The sequence below is a fragment of the Paroedura picta genome, chromosome 10 (genome assembly GCF_049243985.1).
Source record: "Paroedura picta isolate Pp20150507F chromosome 10, Ppicta_v3.0, whole genome shotgun sequence".
Classification (NCBI taxonomy): domain Eukaryota; kingdom Metazoa; phylum Chordata; class Lepidosauria; order Squamata; family Gekkonidae; genus Paroedura; species Paroedura picta.
The window spans coordinates 36,494,522-36,516,835 of record NC_135378.1 but is presented as its reverse complement, the minus strand read 5'-3'; the positions used below and the strand labels follow the sequence as shown (position 1 = coordinate 36,516,835).

The 22,314-nt window shown below is 40.8% G+C and overlaps 1 protein-coding gene across 50 annotated transcripts in view; it reads right to left on the bottom strand.

Moving 5' to 3' along the window:
- Positions 1-22,314, bottom strand: part of SORBS2 (sorbin and SH3 domain containing 2) — a 269,623-nt gene that overhangs the window by 10,090 nt on the left and 237,219 nt on the right. For 36 of the 50 annotated variants that reach the window (XM_077302175.1, XM_077302170.1, XM_077302181.1 and 33 more), the window contains 8 exons: positions 19,630-21,213; positions 17,590-17,681; positions 14,360-14,406; positions 11,858-11,972; positions 11,650-11,778; positions 9,798-10,001; positions 5,111-5,923; positions 1,255-1,449 (listed from right to left, as the gene is read on the bottom strand). In XM_077302175.1, the coding sequence (XP_077158290.1) occupies positions 1,255-1,449; positions 5,111-5,923; positions 9,798-10,001; positions 11,650-11,778; positions 11,858-11,972; positions 14,360-14,406; positions 17,590-17,681; positions 19,630-21,213 (3,179 nt within the window). The remainder of the gene's footprint in view (positions 1-1,254; positions 1,450-5,110; positions 5,924-9,797; positions 10,002-11,649; positions 11,779-11,857; positions 11,973-14,359; positions 14,407-17,589; positions 17,682-19,629; positions 21,214-22,314) is intronic. The other 14 variants (XM_077302220.1, XM_077302217.1, XM_077302195.1 and 11 more) reach the window with 7 other exon arrangements.

Below are 22,314 nucleotides of genomic sequence, written 5' to 3'. Positions count from 1 at the left end.
TGATGGTTTCAGTGGCACCATACCAGTTTCTGTTTGGGATATAATTCCTGCTAATGACAGAAAGACTGAAATGTTAATTGGATGGGTGAAAAATATGAGCAGGGATTCCTGCATGGTAGTTTGGAATCTCAGTGCAGACTGTGCCACCCTGGAAACATTTTGGGCTGATTGCAACTATTTGCTGTTATAATAGCATGCAACAGAGGAATTCAGCAATATTTCAGTAGTGGTCTTTCTGCCAGCATTCAGTCTCATGTCTGCACGCAAGTTCAGAGGTGAGAACGATGGTATCTACCTTGGGTTCCAGTCCCTCAAGAGAGCATAACACTGGCTCAGCCATGCTGGTATGGCTTCCAATGAAGTTGAATTCAGCCCATGCCATGTTGCATTTAAACGGAGTCCTCATCCCCACCATGTATAATACTAGTATGACAGATCTGCAGCTGGGGTGGGTATTCTGCTGGTGCATGAAGCAAATTCTTTGACTGTGACACACTTTAGGCCTAATTTCAATGTGGTGATGACCATGTATGGCATTGCACAAATAAACTCTTCTTGCCCCATGCATGTGGTGATGCCAATATGAGTCACTTATGGCCCAGTTTTGTTACCTTCTGGTTGCATTGCCCATGGCATAGGGCTGCAGGAGAACACTACGGCTCCCAGAAAACAACAGGAATTTGTACTTGCTATAACCCAAAGAAATAAATTATTGTCTGGATAATTTATTCAGCACTTCAATGAGTTACCCAAGTATGTGTTGTGGTACAGCCTCCAAATATAAAGTATTTCCAAAGCAGATAACAGTATTAAAAGCCTTCACTATACAAGTAAACTGTAGCTTTCCAGTAGATTTATTAGGCTCTGGATGAGACTTTTACTGCAATGTTTTTTTGTAGAAAACAGCTTACTAGAATTAAAAGGGGAATCAAAACTTTGATACAGACAAGAACCACTGTGGGAAATATTGGCTGTGGGTGATACTATGCAGCAAAAATTGATCTCTGCCCATTCTTTTTCACCAGTAATATCTTAATTGATTTTAAGAACATGATTAACTTTTGCAGAATTGCATCTAATATATTTAGGATTAAGTTGTTTACTTTGCAAACCCCCCCTATGTGATTGCATGTAGAAGTTATTAAGTGTTAGTTACCAGCACATTTTATCTATAATAGGTTAACACCGGAGTTTTCTGCTTGTCAAAACAATTCAGAAAACATGCAGCAGTTCATACTGAGTAGACTCTATTACCTTAAACCTTGGTGAAGTTTTCTCTTGTCTGTATGACAGTTTGGAAAGGAGAGGGGGTGAATGCGGAGTGGCTGATTTGGAAGATGCTGAGACACATTCAGAGAGATAGACTTTGTCTGAGTGAAGTGGAGGGCTAGAATCAAGGCAGGCAGGAGAAGTGGATGGTGCTTGCATCTCACTCAGAAGTGAAGCTGGCTTGAACATTTAAAGAAAGACAATAGAAATTGCATGGAGCAGGAAATACAGAAGAAGAGACAAAGCTCAGAGATGCACCATCGTCAGTTAGAGGAAAGCCTCCCCCCATACTTCTGGATTTAGTAGGATCCTAGAACAAGGAGCTGATTATTTACTATAAGTCTATCCAATCTTTCTTCCACAGAAATGAAGGCAGCATGCACAGGGTTTCTAAGAAGTTTGCCATTGACCATTTATGCACTGGGAACTTCACTGGCCCACCCCGCTATCAGGAGCACAGATAGGGGGTGGATAAGGTGCACCAGGCCAAATGCTTCCCCATGTGGGTTCAGGAAGACTTGGAGCAACCTGCCATGACTAAAACTCCTGCCTGCAGCCTGGCATGAAATCTCCAGTGCATAAACGGTCATTCAGGCACTGATCAGATCCAAGCCAGCTTCGTTTCATCAAGCTGGCTATATTATCTACTTTCAGATCATATGTCAGAACTATGATGAGAAGTATGAGATTAGGTCCTCTAGGTTCAGCAGGACTCTTCATGCCTCTTTCATGGACAGCAATGCACCATGGCTGCTTTTAAATCCCCCACCCCATTTAAGCTAGTGGTTGACTAGCTGTTCAGAAGAAAGAGGAGGGAAAAGACTCCACTGTAAAGTCATGCAGTCTTGAAAAGGGATGATTGGTTGGATTGCTATGCTTTCTGTACAAGACTTAAACTAAGGATGACCAACAAACCAGCATGGAGATAGGTTTGAGATCTTGAATTCACATGAGAAAACGGCAAATCCGGGAAAAGTTAGTAAATTACTCATTTTCAGGCTCAGTTTTCTTTGAGGTCAGATGCTATTTACACTGAGCACTGAAGATTTGCTGAAGACAGCTTGCAGTTGGGTCCAAAAGCATTATGGGCCACATATACAGTTAATTGAATCCAACGTTAATCACATTCACACCTCATCCATAGACAGCAGCAGGGATGGGCATGAAACAGCTCACAAATGGAAGTTCATGATGAATTTGGGTTGGTTCATGGTTTACGAACTGAAGTTTGTCACAGGTCAACTGACATAACTATTCCACAAATGTTCAAGTGGTTCATGAATGGATAAATTTCCAAGCAGACAGTCTTCACTCATTCAAAAATGTTAACCTAGCTTCAAAGCAACTTGGAGGGGGGGGGGGAAGAATTGTCCAGGCTTGGAAACATCAATAGGGGCCCTCCAAATGTTGGCTGGCTGCCAATAACAGGGTTCCCATTCTGCTCTATAGAATCAAAATGCTATATATACCCTTTCAGCTCCATACCCTCTTCTCAGCTGGGTGTTGGTGGTTCCCTGAGAGACAGGGAATTTGTTAAAAGCAGATTGTGAACACCTCTCCCCTGGTGGGGTTCAGGGCTCAGAGTCACCTCCTGTCTCTGCTCATGCTGAGCAGAGGAGCTTAACTATTGGGTGCCTTGTGAGGATTCACATTTATACCCTCCCGCCCATCCTGATTGTGAATACCTCTGCATGCCGAGGGTGCTCATTGTGGGAGCATGTCATGGCAGACCTCTACAGCAGCCAGCAGCATGGCTACCTCTTCCTTATCACTCACTGGTAGCAATCAGAGAACCTCTCTGTTTGGACTGCCGGCGTGCAGCCCAGGCCCTGGACGTGACAGTCCTGCCACCAGGCTACAAAGCGTTTCTGCTCATGAGCAAAGGTGGATGCAGACCACATGGTGAAAAATTTCACTGTTGTGATAAAGAGTAGCCAGAGCGAGTAGGTGAGCTACATAGCCAGAGATGTTGGCAGCAACATGTTGGCAGTACTGAAGGCTGTGCACCTCAAGGGCATTGTCTGCCTAGCACAGATGCTTTACCTGGTGGTGGAGGATTCTCTGGGGTTGAGGAGCACTGTCAAGGCCACATGAGATGCTGCCACCCTTGAGATGTGGTCTTTGCTTAAGATGCCAAAAATGTAATTTGCCCCCAACTTGAAGAGGGTGTACTGGAATGGGCAGCATGGTGAGGTTCTATGTGAATTTGAGGTGTGTAGCTTGAAAGGGGTCCATTCTATACATTTTTGAATCTGCCTTTGATATTTTCTCTGAAGGCATTTTCCTAGAGGCATCTTGTTTGGGGGACCATAACATGTACCCCCTACTCACTTAGTATAGGAATTCGACCTAGACTGGAGTCTACAGCCCTATATTTTTATCAGTTAATTAATCCACAATGGAGAAGAGCTTTTATGTTAGCGAGGTTAAATATTTTACCCTCGGCCTTGCTAAGTGGGAGATTCAATAATGTTCCCTATGAAAATAGAATTTGTCCATGTGAATTGAATTGTATTGAATCTGTCTTGCATGTTCTATTGTATTGTCCATTTTATGAAGGGATTAGAGTCAAATTTTTATCCTCCTTTTTAACTAGCTGTGCCAGGTCTTCTGACCAGGATAAAGTACTGTTTTTAATGGACAGCCAGAACCCGGTATTGACTGAGGGGGTGGCAGTGTTTTTGTCAGCTGCTATTAGGATGCGTGTAGTTAAACTTCAAAGATGAGAATAGTTTACTTCCATAATTTATATGTTCGTATATTGGTTCTATTAATTTTATTGTCGTCCTTTGACTTTTACATGCCTGTAATGATTTTATTATTTCTATTGTCCCTTTTATCACACCAATAAAGATTTCTATTGATTGAACATGTGCCCCCTAATCCAATATGCACATAACATGGATGGCATGTAGAAGAGCATCAGGAGAGGTTTGATGTCTCCCGAACCTACACCAGTCATTTCTGCAACTTCCTCAGGAAGCACTTTTCTGGGGGCCCCTTTTTTGGGATGCTGGTGCTTGGACCCAAATCCTCACCAATTTTGGAGGGTATGTAGAGGAGAATCTAGAGATCTCCTGATAATTTGGTGTCTCTAGATGCTGGGGTGCTGTTTTAATGGGCTATGAACTTCATGAACTGAACTAGTTCATTTGGCACCTTAAAATCCACAATGGTTCATACCACAAACCATGAACAGAACCACATTTTCTCAGTTCATGACCATCCCTAGACAGCAGAAAGCAACAGTGAGGCTGAGTAGAGGTTGACTCAGCCTTCCATCCTTCCGAGGTCGGTAAAATGAGTACCCAGCTTGCTGGGGGGTAAACAATAATGACTGGGGAAGGCACTGGTAAACCACCCCATATTGAGTATGCCATGAAAACGCTGGAGGGCGTCACCCCAAGGGTCAGACATGACCCAGTGCTTGCACAGGGGATACCTTTACCTTTACCTTATATATAAACTGGTGCTATTTGGGAATTACTGTGATGACTCTTGAAATTGTATTTGATGGCTTCTGGTTTTCCATCAAAGGCTTATAAGAGGAAGCCAATGATGGTTTTGTATTCCTCACAAAAGTCATGGTTAATGGCAGCTAGAAGTTCTGGAATGAACGAATATATAACTAAATAAGAGTAATATGTAGCTCCAAATGATATTTCTTCCTAACATCAAAAGGAAGGACTTGAAATAAGAAAGGGTTTGTGTGTTAGTGTGATTTTAGTGTTCCTGAATATTATAATTCCATGGTAAACACATGCAGAAATGCACACAAGCAAAATATTAGATTTAAATTAATTATGTAAATGTAGGACTTTATCTGAGGAAGTTCAAATACCTCTTTTTTAGTTTCTGATGAACTGTCCCCTTCATAAGATACCACAGACTGTTTCTTAATTGTGACTGGTGACTCTAAATTGCCATGGCTTGGATCTTCCTCTATATGAAGCCTTGCCAGTTGTTCTGTTACATCAGGGGCACGTCTGTAGAAGCCTGAATCTTTACATTTTGACTGGCCCCCTTGGATTATTGACAGCAGCTCTTCACAGATTTCCTCTTCTTGTTCATCTTTCTCTGTCAGTGTTCTGAATAAAGTGTCTTCTTTGGAGGGAACAAGAGCAGTGTCCACCATTTCATGCACTTCTGAAGTTGTGTCTGTGAGTCTTTTCCTTTCCTGGACAGTGGGGAACCCTCTCACCTCCCTGAAATTGCTACATTTGCTTTCATTCAGGTTTAGGCCATTAGTTGCAGGTTTCTGTGTTCTGTCATGAGACTGGGTGGCTGGAGGCGGCGATTTACAGATAGATGAGGAAAATGGCAGAGGTGAAGTAGGAGATTCAGGCAGAGAGTGGGTGGCCTTTTGTGAAGAAATTGGAACAAAATGGCCATGTTTTACTTGAGCAGTGATACTATCTGTTGGCCTTGGTACATTCTGAGAGCCTGTTAATACTAAAGAGTTCAGTTCTTCTAAATCAGAAAGAAGGCTGTGAGGAAAAGGTGGAGGAGAAGGAGGAGTATTTGAAGGTGAAAAGCCAAGAGTCAGTGAAAGCCATTCACTGGTGACAGCTTGAAGGTTCCCTTTCTTAGACTCTGGACAAGGAGAGGACTGGTACTGGTACCTGAGAAGAGGGGGTGATGCTTTGGAATCCAACTTGAGAAATAAGGGAAAACATAGGAATTAAAACAATGGGGGAAAAACACTGGGCAAATGTATGAGAGCTAAAATAAAATTCAATGACATATCCCATCCATAGGATGTTACTTCATTGAGCATAAATTTCTGAAATCATCAGTACATGAATCAGAAGAGCAGAAAGTAGCATATATGAAAAGCAAAACTGTATCAGCTTCTTGCCTAGGGCTTAAATGTCAAACATCAAGACATCTGAATCACTTTCATGAAGTGAATTTGATCCATGACAGGAATGTTCTTTACTGTCCTTTAGTAAGACTATGACTAATAGCCCAGATGTGATTACCGGAGTGGAGCTGAGCTATCCAAATGAGAAAAGGCAGTTTAGATTGGGCTACTTTTTAAATACTAATGAAAATTAACCTAACTGGACAATCTCAGGTTGTGCAAATTTTAAATCATTCCCGTCTCTTGACCCAGGAACCTTACAGAAACATCTTATATACAGTTGCATACGTCTATTAAGGCCTCTGCAGCTAACCAATGCATCTTGCAAATTAAAATCCACAGCATGTTGACAAATAATTACATGTTGTTTAAAGGTATACAACACTGAAATCCTTCTTAGTGCAAACTATAAGACAATCACTGTAAACACAGAGCTATACCACACAGCCATTTATTTTGAGTATTATTATTGGCTGAATAATATTGCAATATGGAATATTGATTGAAGTTTTCTTCTGGTAAAATAAATGTCCTTTTGCAAGAACAGCAGAGGTGAGATTCATACGTATATTGCTTCGGTGGATATCCATTGCTTCAATAAATACTGAAAATGTAGTTTATGTTGTTATTAATTCTCAATATTAAACCTTCATTTGAAAGAAACTTGAGTATTTTTAGAATGACTGAAATCAACTTCAAGTTGAGCAGTTCTGTAGCCCTGGGAATAAATACTCTTGGAGATGTGTTTCCCTACCCTGGTTGTCCTTTTTCTGGCAAAATGTTCTATAAGATTTTTATCTTGGGGCATTGCCAGCTGTAAAAAATGTCCCCAAAGTACAACCATTTAACACTTACAGTTTGTTTTTTGTAAAGAAAAATGAACTCAGGATACAAACAAAACAAAAAAGCTGAAATTTATACATTTTGCCACTTAGTTATATATTTTTTATATATATACAGAGAGAGAGAGAGAGAGAGAGAGAGAGAGAGAGAGAGAGAGAGAGAGAGAGAGAGAATTTTAAAACATTCTAATCCAGGGAACCATTTTAAGTGGCTAGGGGAACTGCAGCCCTTTGTGATGACCTAAAAGCCCTTCCAATGAACGTGGAGAATGTTTATCTCACCTCAGAGAGATATTTGTGGGGACAAAAAATCAAGACACACAAATGATAGACATTAATTTTATATGTTTTAAAACATTTCCCTTTAAAAAAGTTTATTGTCCAATAGCTTAGGTTCAAACTTTAGTTCAAACCATTAGAATATATATGTAGCTTTGAAAGGAAGCATGGTTATTCACTATCCATAAGGGAAAGGTGCATTGGCAGGCAGGAGGGCAGTGTTAGCAAAATAAGAATGCGGCATTTCTTTGTTTGGCTTAAAAATAGGCCACAGAATTTATTAACAAAACATGTCTCCCGAAGGAGGGTTGGCGCAACGCGGACAATGAGCTGAACCTAAGCAGCCAGCCGGCCCCAAGATCCATTAATAAGAAGCCCATCACTAATCCCTGCTGGGATACGGGTCTCCTTATGTGGACCTGCTAAGATGGGAGATGACCCAGATGGGGGAGCCAAAGGGCGCAAACCTCCTTGGCATCCCCCACAGCCGCTTGGTCAATAACGAGCTGCATTAACCTACCCCGCCGGGCAAGCCTGCTCGTGACTTTCCACCCCTTCATAGATGACCCCAACCCTTGTGGGGAGACCGATCGCACATCGGCTCCCCACTAAACAGGCTCATTATCCAGTGCAGACCCCGCTGTGATGAAACATACAACAAAACAGAATTTTCTAACATTAACCAGGGAGGGAGGGAGAGCAACTTGCCACCATCCTGGCAAAGAGGCGGGGAAGCACCCAGGCAGTGTCATAATTAGATGCTTCTGGACCCGCCTCTTGCCACGCGTGCTGCATAGCAGAGCACACGAGGAGACTTGCTGCTGGGCCTGCCCATGCCGTGCCCTTCCTTGCTCGCCCTGCACCCGCCAAATGGTGGCCTGGGTAAGTCCCGGCCCCCTATTAATACAAAAGGAATATTCTACCTCATTTCAAAATGTGTTTTCAAGCTCTGCAAGCCTTTTTCAACCTTTTCATTGTGGAGGAGTCCCTGAAATATCTTTGAGGCTTCAAGGAGCCCTGGAACTGGATCAAAAGTGTGGCTGAGTCCATTATGGCTTGATATAGGGGAAAGGCCTGGGAGCCCCTGAGGAACTCTCATGGAGCCCTAATGCTCCAGAAAGTCCTGGTTGGTAATTCATGCCTTTAGAGCTGTGAAACACAAATGAATTCTGCTACCGCAAATGAAAACAGTTTTATGGGACTTTTGCTACCTCAAGATACATTGGAATTTGGCTTTGAGTAGAAATATACCCCAAATGCAAAATGTGTTTTACAGAGTAATTAGAGGGGTAGTTATATATCTATGTGATCTCAAATTTCTTGTATTTCAGCTACTGATAATAATGAGAAGTGAACTGAATGCTTGGTTCCAGTTTAGTAGAAAGGTTCTCTTCAGCTTTGGACTGGCACAAGTATAGTGGCCATTCTTCTAATGGAAAGTCTGGTGGACTCCAGGTGGCCTACTGTTCTTCAAGTTGCACCTGAATGTTACGCCTGCTCTGAACACAAGCGGCCCATGCGCACAGCCCTGGCAAGAACTGAGCAGGCAATATCTACACCTGAAAGTTACACACAATATATAACTAAAGCAGACAATGCTTATATAACTTTCTTGCAGAATGGATGGTGGGAACAATAGAAAGACAGGACGTGATGACGTGTGTAGAGAACATCTGATATAATGGAATGGCCCTAAAAATGTTACCAATAATTCTTTCAATGCTCCAAACTGATATAGATATTTAGCATGTAGACTTCAACTATCTTTTGGCATACTTGCTGAGCATGGAGTAGGGGGTAAAGAGGAATACCCTTTTGCAGAATTACAAGCTACCATCTACTAAAGCATTTTCTGTTAGAATCATTTCAAAGATCAATATGAAAATATTGTGGACAATGCTGAAGAGATAATACACTTGAGCCATGGAATGTATGCATAAAGGCACAACATACTGAAGGAATGTTTTGGGGGAAAAGAGTTTATTCCCTCTTTATTGACAGGCATTCAATGAAGGAAACATTTGTTTACTGATACTTGCAATCTCACAAAAGCAAATTTATCCTACTGAAACCTTTATACTTAAAAAATGTTGGAGAAATTATTTAAGAATATGTGGTAGATTTCTGTGTATAATTTGCTAGTGTTATTATGTAGTCATACACACTCATGCACACACATATCCCCACATAAATACTATTTGCTTAGAAAAAGGAAGTTTGAGAAAGTAAAGAACTAAGGAAAGCATGGTAGACAGTCTTGTGATAAAAGCATGAAGACTTAAAACAAACACTGCTGCTACACTTATCATGCTACATCAGAATGCAGCAGCAGGCTGGAGGGTGACAGTGGCCAAATGAAAGAGAACCAACATATTTTGATAAACCTTGTGAGTTCCTTACCAGTGTGTGTGGGGTGGGGGTGGAGCATAAATTTCTCAAAAATGGTGATGAACAAATACAGACTAATTTTATTTTTATTTTACATTTGCATGACGACAAATTCTGGACCTGGTGAAAAGGGGAGGGGGTGGGAATTTCCTTACCTTAGCTGAACCTAAATGGTGTATTCTGTCACTGGAGTAACTCTGGGGTATCGGAGGGACGGGATAATCCTCAGCCCCTTTGGCTGTGTTCTTTTTGACGATTTCTACATAGGACACAGGAAAGATGCCTTGCCTGTTGGTTCCTGGTAGTTTTCCTTCGTACCAGTTCTGATCAACCCGTCTGAGGAGAATCAGTTTGTCTCCCTGCAAGGTATTACCAAAATTCCTTCACTGTTGACAAATGTTAATTCTATATATGACATCACATTTCAGCATAAATCTTAATCCCTTGTGAAGGCGAGGAATGATGTGATGGCTAACACTGAAATCTCCAGGCCAGGAAGCCTCAAGTTCAAGTTGCATCTCAGCCATAAGCTCACTAAGTGGATTTAGACACAAACTCTCAGCTTCCTCTGCAGTAATAGTGGTCGCCACGAGGCTATTTTAAAGCACCTTTTTTGAGGCTGCAGGCACCTTTGAAATTTAGCTATTTCTCATCTTTCAGTTATTTTGTTATTAATTTATTATCTTCACATTCATCTGGCAATAAATGGGGGGCTGAAACCTGAAAAGGAATGGCTGGCTTTGTTGAGTAACCAAAGGTAGACAGATTTTGGGGAGCAGTGAGAGCGAGAATAATGGGCTGAATGTAGACTAAATTTTTCTTAATATGCCATTTCCAATCAGGAAACTGGCATGGGTAGAAAGGCATAAGCACTCTCTCCCCCTAGTCTGCCATGGTCCTGATCAAAAGCAGGCCCCTGTACACCTGTGAACTGAATTCCCAGTGGAGTTTCACAACTTATGTCTATCCTAAAGTCTTTATGGTGACCCAGACATAATCTGGGAACTCTGGACTGTGTAGTTAGGTCCTCAGTGAATGTTATTCTTGTTATAGCCACAAGCATTAACATCATACAATACAGTTATAACAATAGTAAAATGCAGTACAAATACTGAAGTGAAATTGCAATGATAAAAATGCAAAGTAAACTTAGCCATAAAGGAGTAAAATACGGACATATCAACTTAAGGAATCAACATGCAGGAAGATCTGTAAGATATCATGAAAAGGTTTCAACTGGCTTGAAACTTGGGCTGAATCTGCACAGAGCTTTTATTCCAATCCCAGGTTGATTCAGTCCCTGCCATCTCTACTTAATGAGATTTCCATTTTGATTTTGTCTGATTTAAATTTCCCTCTGCAACAAGCATGATTGATCCGGAGTGACCCTACCTTTATCCTGCAATATCCTAGAGTGAATATAACCCTCAATATTTGAAGAATCGGATTGAGAAAGCATGAGAAAGCATGCGGAGCTCTGCCATTTCAAATTTGTTCCTGAACTCCATGGTAGAGAAGCCCTGATTGGCCATGGCGTCAGTTCCAGTTTCCAGGTGGGAAAGCCCTAACTTGTCTTAAAGGGGAAGTCCTAACTTTACTCAGCAGAAGCTCCAGAAGCCTAAACTTCTCTCAGTAGAGATTTGCCTCTTGTTTTTCTCTCTCTCCTCTGCTGTCTCCAATCCTCCCCCTCCCACCTCATTCAAGAAAAGAAAGAAAGAGGCTCCTGCTGGGCTTCTGAGCTTCCCTAACCACATGCAGAACACTTTTCTGTTTCAATGGGGAGTGGGGGAGGAAGACCCGAGTTCAAATCGATCTGGATTCAGCAGGATCCACAATGGAATAAAGAAAGTAAGTGCAGATTCAGCCTTGGATACCATATAGAGAATATGGAGTTTTGAATGAGACAGATGTCATAACTTGCTTCATGACTTGCTTCACTGCTTCAGGTAATCTTGGTTTTCAAATTGAAAAAAATGCCCACATGACAAAGAGTCCATTAGCAATTACCTTTCTCAGTGACAATTCCACGTTTGTATCTGCATTGAAATTATATTTGGCAACAGCTTCTCCAATCTCTCCAATGTGTGCTGGGGGCGGCGGCCTTGCTGGCTGTGCTTTTTCAGGGGGAGTGAGTTTCTGCAAGGATAACAGCCTTGATCAGTCTATGTAATATGTGCACACCAACATGGAAAGGGAAAAAAACCCAAATACATACCTCAACATAAGAAATAGGAAAAATTCCAACTCTTCCATAGTGCTCGCCTTCATACCAGTTTTGATCCACTTTCCTGAGGATATAGACAGTATCTCCTTTCTTAAAGGATAGTTCTCTGAAATAAACAGTCATGGTCAGCTGGAGGCTGAGATTTTTGTGACATCCGAGTACAGTCAATACCAGGGCCAGTTTATCCATGCTTCCAGGGGCCCCGCATGGCTGCTCCCATCGCAATTGTACTCTGCTGGGGCCCTGCAAATCCTTAAACCACTCCTGATCAATACATATCTATCTTTACTTGATAATATAAAATGTAGCAGTTCTTTGGAATCCGGGAGCATCATGGATGTAACATACAACTAATTGGTAAGCAGAGGGATACCCTGGAGCACATGGATTAACAGTGGCATCTTAATTCAACACATTAACCATACGAAGCTTTCTGCTTTGGATCCCCTATATGCCATTTTTTTGGGGGGGGGGAACAACAGACAAGACTTCTAATACTACTGAAACACTCTTGTAATTTGATAAGCTCAATTGATTTTTCCAGTTCTGGGTCCTCTCCTCAAAGACACAAAGGTGCTTACATGTAGCTATCCTCATCAGACTGCGGACAGGGCTGCTCATTTAATTGTCCGTCCAGTCAGAAGCTACGCAGTGTAGGTCAGGCCTCCCCAACATTTTGAGACTGTGGGCACCTTCTGAATTCTGACATAGGGTGGTGGTTAATGGCTGCCAGGGCAGGTGGAGCCAACCACAAAATGTCAGGGAGTGAGGAATGCATAACTCAAATAGTAAGTCTTCAGCGTTTCAGGTAAAAGCGCTACTTAACAGGATATCTTTTTTTAAATGAACATATTGTTTAAAAATGTTTTCTGGCATACACACAGTTGACCTTCAGTCACCCAGGGAAACTCCTTGTGCTGTGGTGTCTGCTCCCACCAAAGCAATGTTTGATAAAATCTGTACAGCCAATCAGCTCTCCAGTGGCCAATCGGAACAGGAAAGGTGTCAGCCTCCACCACAGCATCCACAAACACCCACATTGGGGACCCCCTAGTGTAGACAGGAGGCAGTCATATTTCAGTTCACATTCCAAAGCCCATTGGATTTATGCTCACAGCTATTGATCCTTTAAGTCAGAGATATCAAATTCATTTGTTACGAGGCTTGGATCTGACATAAAATGTAATGCCAGGTATGGGATATAATCTTTCTAAACGACACAGGCAAACCCAATTAATGACAATTTTTACTCAAAATACAAACATTATTAAAACACTGACAGTCTTATGGTATTTCTATAAAGTATCTCCCTGATCCTCACCCTCCCCATTCACCACCTGTTACTCATTAGAAGTGGGATACAGTATACAGGGACATAAAGCACAGCCTCTGTCACCTGGCTATAAAGGTAATTAACAGTTGCTTATGGGTTGGATAAGAGCCTGGATGGGCTAGTTCCAGCCTATGAGCCATATGTTTGACACCCCTGCATTAAGTGATATACACTGAACAACCTCCTGAATCACACAGATCCCCTTTGCTAAATTGGTTCCAGTTGACTTTTTAAATTCTGCAGGTCTATAACAAGAACATAAATACCACAGACTGGATCCAAACTTTGGGACTAGATCCAGAGAAGCCATAGATTCATGAGAGGTAATCTATGATCAAGGACAGAACCCTTCTGTGAAGCAACCAGCACCTTTAAAACCAAACTCATATTTTGGACCCAGTCTAACATTGATTAAAATGAAAAAAGGCTTTTCCTGTATTTGTATTCCACCTTAGCAGCTTTAAACAGACATATACAAATAGCTAAAGAAGCCTGAATGGTGTTATATGTGAAAATACTCTGTAAAATTGTTTTCCGAATATTGCACTTCCAAAAACTTCAGTGTGAAAACCAACAGAATTTTAAAAGATTTTGTGTAATTTATCATGCCTTATGTGAGAATTCATGACCAACAAACTAATACATTGTCAACAGACAGCACAGTAATCAGACAAACTTGTTCAACTCTATACAGATGGGTTCCCCATAACTCCCTATTTCTGACTTGCCATTTTTTTAAATCTTCAAAACTGAAGAATAACAAATTTATCTGTAGGACCAAGCCTCTATATGAACTAATGTCCCTTATATGTGCTTATGATCTCCGCTAAACATATGTGTAATGAATCTCCACTTCTTATGCCTCTTGTATAAGACTTGGATATGTTTGTTTAGCTGCAATGTAAGAATTAGCCTGTGTACCACTTGGTAGTTAAATACTGTGGACATAAATTTCCAGAGATGTTATTGAACATTTTAATATCATAGAAGAACAAAATGGAATACGATCAACAACAATGGGTCAAATACAGCAAAAAAAGAGACATACACATTTGCATCGGTTAAAGGCAATGTATGTGGACTTTTTTTCCTACAAAATTTTCTCTAGAATGAGTAATGATTCCTCCATCCCCAAACAATGAATGGTCACAAATACTTACTTAGAGGTCTGAGCCTTAAAATCATATACTGCTTTAGCTGGCAGTCTCTGAAAAGAAGAAAAATAAATTAATTTTTAAAATCTGGAATAAGTATATGGATTCCATTTAAGTACTAGTGTTTTCTATATATATATTTGTCAAGCAAGGATGTGTTCTGGCTCCGTTGTCCTTTAAATTGTTTATGAATGATATATTGCAGAGACTAGTTGGTGCATAATTTGTGGCACCCTCTACAGGCCAGCAGAAAACTTGCGTCTTGTTCTATGCAGATGATATGGCCCTTTTCTCTCTGACCAGAGTCGGACTAAGTAGGCTGCTGGATTGATTGGGTGATTACTGTAGGGAGGAAGCTCTAATCATTAACTACCAAAAAACAAAAGTCATTGTCTTTAAAAGAAAACCAAAAAGATTAACTTGGAGCATACAAGGCACCCAAATCGAACAATGTAAATCATTTAAGTACTTAGGAGTTACATTCTTTGAGACCCTGTCATGGAATGCCCACCTAGCATCCCTAAAAGCCTCAGCAATAAAGACCTTGGGGACAATCATGAGATTTTACCATACAAAGGGGAATGCCTCATAGACTCGGCTATCAAACTGTTTACAAACAAAATCACCCTCAGCTTACTATATGGCATCAAAGTTTGGGGTAGGAAGGAGCAAGCACTCAGTGGCTTAGAATCCATTCAGAACACCATTATGAGACATGTCTTAGCTTTTCCCAAAGAGGCCCTGGCTGCTTTGATGCAGGCAGAGTTTGGACTTCCTTCTTTTAGGGCCCGCGCTCAACTAGTCCTGCTAAAATGGTGGAAGAAAAATATACTGTCTACTACAGACTTTTTTTTAGCTATCAGTGCTTTAACTGCCACAGAAGTTAAAGGGCCACTTTCTGCCTTCACAGATGGTATTATTTCACATTACACTATCCCAGATGATTTATTAGCAGAACTAGGCAATAATACAGTCCTAAGAGAGTGAGTTTTCCTCCAGGATGCAAAAATTGATAGATCTTTAATTGTGCATTCCAGGTGTGCTCCATGGTTTAAGACCCTTAAAAAAGATCACAGCGGAGTCCTGTATCTGGTTAATATAAACGTGAGCAAGCTAAGGGTAGCATTTTCGGCCCTGAGATTTCAGTCAATGCTCTCTTTTGTTTTGACCGGGAGATATGTTCAAATTCCTCTTTTACAACATCTCTCTATTTGTGGGAACCCAGTAGTTGAAGATTTCCACACTATCTACTGGAATGTCCACATCACACAGATCCAAGGAGGAAATTTCTAAATAAAATTATTCCAGGGACATTTTCTTCAGCTCATGATAAATTAAGGAATTTGCTTTCGGATGCAGATCCATTTGTGACACCTTTGATTGGCCGCAAGAAAGATTTGAGCTGGCCTTGTAGCAAATACTGTGGACTTTCTAAATATCTAATGAGCAGAATGTATGGGTTAAATGTAATTTTTTACTCTGTTTAGTTGATAGCTGTGATACATCTTTTTGTTTTGAACTAATCCACTGTATTGAACAATTTTATTCTATGTCGGATCTTGTGATGGCCTATGATCTAGTGCAATAAAGTTTGACTTGACTTAACTTGACTATATATATATTTACTTAGTGGTTCAAATATATATATATATATATATATATATATTTGAACCACTAAGTAAATATATATTCATTTATTAAAACATCTATATCCCACTTTCCTCATGGTTCAAGGCAGCTTACAATAATGTTAGTTTACTACATTGATACCATAAAGACTCATAGTACATTTTTAGCTTTGTCACACAGAGAGTAAAGGTTGGCTTAAATTTATTTGTTCATATAATGAAAAATGTTCTCGAGGATATTTTGTAAAAGCCACCTCACACAGCCTAATTTAATTTTCTGTAAAAAGATCTTTGAATGTTTGAATTCTCAAAGTCTGTATCCTCATGGCAAAGCACTACAGACTAGCTGCCAAGTACTCGTACGGGATTGTACGGTAAGACTGATCCCTTTACTACAGATCCCTCAATTGCCTTGAGCATTCAGACAACAACATGAGAGTCATGTTCAGGTAAACCTGGCCTTTGAAGGCCGTGGGAGTGCAACTGATTAATAACATCCCTCAGGGGTAGTCAAACTGCGGCCCTCCAGATGTCCATGGACTACAATTCCCAAGAGTCCCTGCCAGCATTCGCTACAATTCATGGGAATTGTAGTCCATGGACATCTGGAGGGCCGCAGTTTGACTACCCCTGCCTTAGACAAATAAAGCAAATAAGGTAGACTGTGGGATAAACTTTCATGAAATTTCCCCCTTCAGCCTCAGCTGGCAAATATTTATAAACACAGGTGAGTATAGAGGAAATAGCTTGCTAACGGAATGGATCCCTAGTATTTCATTATCTTTTAGCTCTATGTTCCCAATTATATCTATCTATATGCTTTACTGAGGAGAATTCTTAACGTACTGTATAAATTTGTATGTAGTCCAGGAAAGGATATCATTTTTTTGAACATAATCTCAAACACTCTTCTAATACCATGCTCTCCAAGTGGAATGGTGATGTAGTATGAACAGGAAGTAGGATTCAAATCCCCCAAACTCAACTCTCTTGGCTTGTCCTACTGATGTGAAAAATGGGTTACTTTGGATGAAAACTGCATCCAAAGATAGTAACAAAGCCACTTAGGTAGCTCAGATTCTTTTTCCATATTCCTTTCCCCTGCCTGCTGTCTGAATTCCTATTCCACTCCTTTTACTAGGAAAATACCGACTCGTAACACCTGAGTTAACAAATAACTCAATATTTTTGGTAAGGCCTTGGAGGAGGAGCATGTTTTACTCACACCCCTGAGTGCCTCCTCCTCCAACCGGCTTGCTTATCTGTCCAGTGGCCAGCCAACAGCCTTCTGTCCCCCACCCCTGACCACCCCCTCTTCCTTCCACTTCCCTCTGGGGCTCGGAGGCTGCAGAGCCTGCTGCATGAGAGCTGCCCCTGCCAGTGAGTTCCCTAACAGCTGCCTGCAGCTTTTCCAGGTCCTGGGGGGAGGGAGAGGCCATTCACAGAGTTCTCCTCCACCCCCCAAATCTAGCACCTGTTGTATTCCTGAATGCAACGGGCTTGGCCCCTAGTCCTATATAATTCCTTGTGAATGTCTTGAGAACATTGTTTCAAAGGATCTCTTATGGCTTTAAATGCTTGCACATTAAACATTTTTTATTTAACTACCTCTTTCTCTGGAGTTCCTCTTCTTTCCTTTGGAGTACATCGACGTGCATCAGTGAAAGTAGAAGAGTAGTTTCCAGGAGACCCCTGGTCTACTGAAAATAAAATGCGATTTTGTGAAATTATGCTTCATGAAAAGGAAAGCTGCTGTGTTTTATTTGAAGGGATGCTACCTCTAAAGGATATGTAAAACATCAGCATGAGGCAAAACAGCAGCAACAAAAGACCAAACAGAAGCCTAAAGATGGAACTGTGGAAGTTGCTACTACTAAAATGATTTGGTTTCAAACAATTAAAGAGCAAAATGGGACAGCACTTCTTCCCTAATTCTAATGTATATTGCAGCGGCTGGAGCAACTACAGCAACAGATATATGATACAGTGATGATGCAAAGGGTACAAAAACATTGCCATGAATCACAAAATGTTAAACATGTAACTTCATGCGGGGGGATGTGTCAAAAACATGCCACAAAAACAGGATGATGAACCAGGCATTTTTCAGGAGTATCCATTAATATGCATTCTTTTTTTAATTGAAGGAATTCTGGACCTGCACACAAAACTTCAAGCCTTGGCATTGTCAAAAGGAAATTCTTTATTTGAGACACTCCTGTGAGCGGGATAATGGTTGCAGATGCCCTATGAATGAAATCCTGAGCATGCTTACTAGACACAATTGAACTCAGTGCAGCTTACTTCTGAGTAAACATATTGGGATCCTGCTGCTTATTCATTATAGGACACTGTTTTAGGAACAAAATGTTATGCTTAAAAATTTCTGAAAAATCAAGCAAAGTGTATGCTTCGAGACTGAAGAAATCCTAGATACTAAATAAAATAACCCTCTTTGTCCAGGACTTTCAGACAACTGCTCCTACTTATGTCATCTCCAGCAAACATAACATCATTTGGGATATGGACAGGCTAATTATTAATTTGTGGTGATACCACTGGATCCATATTTCATTGCAGAAGCCAAATCTGAAGATGTAATCTGTGACCTAAAACTCTGGAAACACCTGGAATGCTTCAAACAAGTTTATTATACAAACCTCATCCCTGTGTGGGAAGCTGAATGAGTGCCATAATACAATTGGTCACATGCTCTATTTTGCCTTATGGAGGTAGGACGGAGAGGGCACAGTGGAAAGCTGAATGTTTCAGAGTAACAGTCTGAGCTATTATTACAGGCTAATTTGCATTCAGATCAGTTCTCATTTGAAAATAAACATAGTGAATAAAAGAACAAGGCAGTCATGCCGGCAGTCTATGCATATGACATAACATGGGGTTGCACTAAGACTTACTTTAGTCCCTTGGGATTTTGTTTCCTCTTTGTTCATTGGAGGCATTTCAAAATTGGTAAAAGAGAATTTGCTTTGCCTCCATCAGAAATGTATAGCAGTGAATATTTTGTTTTGGTGGGCCAAATGGTCTAACCACAAAAAATATTTCAGGGAGGGAAACTAAACATACTTTTCCTCCCTAGTTGAATACTATTTTCTAAAACTAGCCAGAATTGATTGGGGGGGGGGGGGGGGAGAGAGAGAGAGAGAGAGAGAGAGAGAATTTCTCCAGTTGTTCAATGCTATTATTTCACAATATAGTATTATAAGTTTTATTGTGAAAGCTATTCCCTAATAACAGACTTAGTGTATTCTTTATCATCTCTAAATATGCACATTAAGTCATTGGTGGTAGGTTTTCTACCCAAAGTGTGTGACCTCAATATCCATTATGAGTTACTCTCATCTTTGGCTGTCATGTTATTAACATTTAACAAAGGTTAAATATTTCCCTTTGTTGGTGGCCTGAAGATTACATTTTATCATCATCATAGTATATATTTCGCCTTTACACAGCTTTGTATTTCTCATCCCTGACCCTCCTGCTCTTCTGTGACACCTTAAACAAGGAACACTTAATTTGTAATCTGTAAAAATACACCATATAAATGCAATGCCAATGAACTGAAAGTGATATGAGATATGAATAGATGATTCAAATCACAAGCATAAAGAGAAAAAGGAGGAAATCCACCTTGGAAACTGAGTACACTATTGCTTTCTTGGCTGCCGTTGTTCATTGGGTCCATGTCTTGGTAAGAGGCACTATGAGGTAACCTTCCACATTCATACAATGGACAACGAATAGCACCATCTTGAGGCAGTGGGTGAAAAGGCTCGTGAATGGGGCTCTTTCTAAGAGCTTTAAGGGAAGAATTCCTTTCAGGAATGTCTGGAAGCAGCTCAGAAATAAGTCTGTGCAGTATACTGTTATCAGGCAGACTCCCCCTCCTTTTTTCCGCTTTGATTTGGTCACAAATATCTTTCAGAGCAGAGTCCAGGGCTTCAAAGACGGAAGATTTGCATTTAGTCTTTTCAGCCTTTTTTGGGGGGACTGTGGGTTTTTTCCTCCGGAAAGGCACTGGGCTGACTAGGAATGCTATCTTAGAGAGGCCAGGGTCAGAGTCTTGTCTTCTAGGGTCTTCGGGAGTCGTCTCCTGTTTAGCTCTTTCATGTTTCAGCATTGTAGTGAAGCGTGTATAGGATGCCGGGCATCTCCCCTTGCAGGAGCTGATAAGATGTTTGTGATGGTGGTGATGATGATGATGGTGATGATGGTGGTGGCCTGACCCATAAAAACTTTCAGAAGACGTAAAAGAAAAGTGATCAAAATCACTTTCGCTACAAAAAGATGAGCCTTCTATCTGTATGAAGTCACTGAGGTCAGAGACAACCCCATCTTGGTCACTGTCCGAATATTCCAATTGAGATCTTTGTGGTTCCTCACTGGTCACTTCGATATGAATTGGCACCAGAGTTTTAGATTTGCAGTTCCTTTGTACCTGAGCAGGATGCCTACTTTGATTTTCCTCCTCCAGCAAGGACTCAATAGAAAACCGCCTCTTTGAGCATAAACCATTCTTAGGAGGTTCAAGGAGGGTCATTGTGGACAGTGCTTCATCACCTAAATTTGGCATTGATTTGGACTTCTGAATTAGCTTTTCAAATTCAGATATTCTGTTGGGCACCATATCTCTGGGCACTTCCTCAGTGGAGGATTCCTTCCAGCCTTGCAAAAGGGCTCTGTGTTGCTCTTTTTCATATTGCAGTACCCTGGACTTCACAGAACATATCACCTCAGAATTGAGCAAGTCTTTACGATTGATGCGGTGCATTCTTTTATACATTTTGAGGAATCCAGGGGCATCGTGTGCTGATCGATGACGAACTCTTGACCTACTGGAACCTCGGCTCTCAGAATACGGGGAGGCCCAGGTAAGTGAGGACCCACTTTTGGAATCTTCCTCACATAAGAGAGACACCATGCTTTCAGACTTATTTTGAGGATCAGGAAAATTACAGAGTTCATCTGCTAGCAGGTCATCACAGCTTCGAGATTTCCGCTTGGGAGAGGAAGTTTCTTCTGTGCTGCTCCAAACTTCTGCATTTTGGCGGGCCATTTGCCAGCCATTTTTATAGCTGATTGCCCTTCTTGAATCATTTGGGACAGCCAGGCACTGTCCATAGGTCCTACTACAATACTCTGATTCATTTGAGGTGCTGTGGTTGGGCACTGAATAACTGGAAAGGGATGAATATGGTTTGCTGATATCCCCACCTTTATAATCCACAGAGCAGCATGGTGAAAAAGAAACATTGCCAGAAATTAACAGGTTCAGAAAGATAGGGAAAAAATAATCAGCACATGCCAGAAATAACAAAGAGAAGGAAGTAGTTATTGCTCCTAAGCAAATATTTGGCAATAATACAAGATATACATTATCAAAGTGCAGAAGATGAAACAAAGATAGTGGTATCTAAGCACTTATGAGACCTTCCAGGTGTTCTCCACAATAATGTGAACATCTTGAATGTATGGCAACAGTACCACTACTTCAACATGCTCTAAATGTTGACGTGAGACACGAGGGCACCTCTTTCTAGCAAATCTGCCACATACAGATTAAGATGGTCTCATTTCTCCTCTAGTGATAATCTAGGGATGACCAAAGTTGACAAGTCTAATCATATCCCCATTCAGAAATCAACAACAAGGCAATGACTGTAATTAAGGCATTGTAGAGATGGGCTCCAGATACCTTCTATTTTAAAAGCTTTCCCCTTTAAGGGGCGGCACCCTCACCTAAGTCAGATGATACAGGCTGAAATTCAATTTAAAAAAGTAAGAAGACTTTATAGCTTGTAAGAACTGGTAAGAACTGTAAGAACTGGAAACTGACCAAGATGATCTATTGAGCCCACTGATCTATTGAATATGCACCTCTTGAAGGAAGCTCAGAGTGGGAGATGGTCAGAAAAATTAGCAGTTCCAACACAAGAGTGTCCTGTGTTAACAGCACAACTATGTAAATTTTTCAAGAATCAGATAATTTCAGTTTAAGAGATGTAGAATGTTCTGTTTTAGTTATTTAAAAGATAGGACAGTTTGAAAAGAATTTAGAATCACTAGATGATGGAAGTTCTTCCATGTGTCATGATAGAACACTACTCATGACAAAAATCTTTAAAATATATTATTTGGCTGCCACAGCAGCGACAACAAGGAGGTAACATGTGGAAAGCCTTTTAAAATATTCAGATCAAGGGACAATATATAAAGCTGGGATTTAATTTTGTTGCCTGTAAATGGTGGTTTTTGGGAGAACAGTAAATTCTGATTGGTTAATAGCATTTAAGGTAAAGGTAAAGGTAAAGGTAT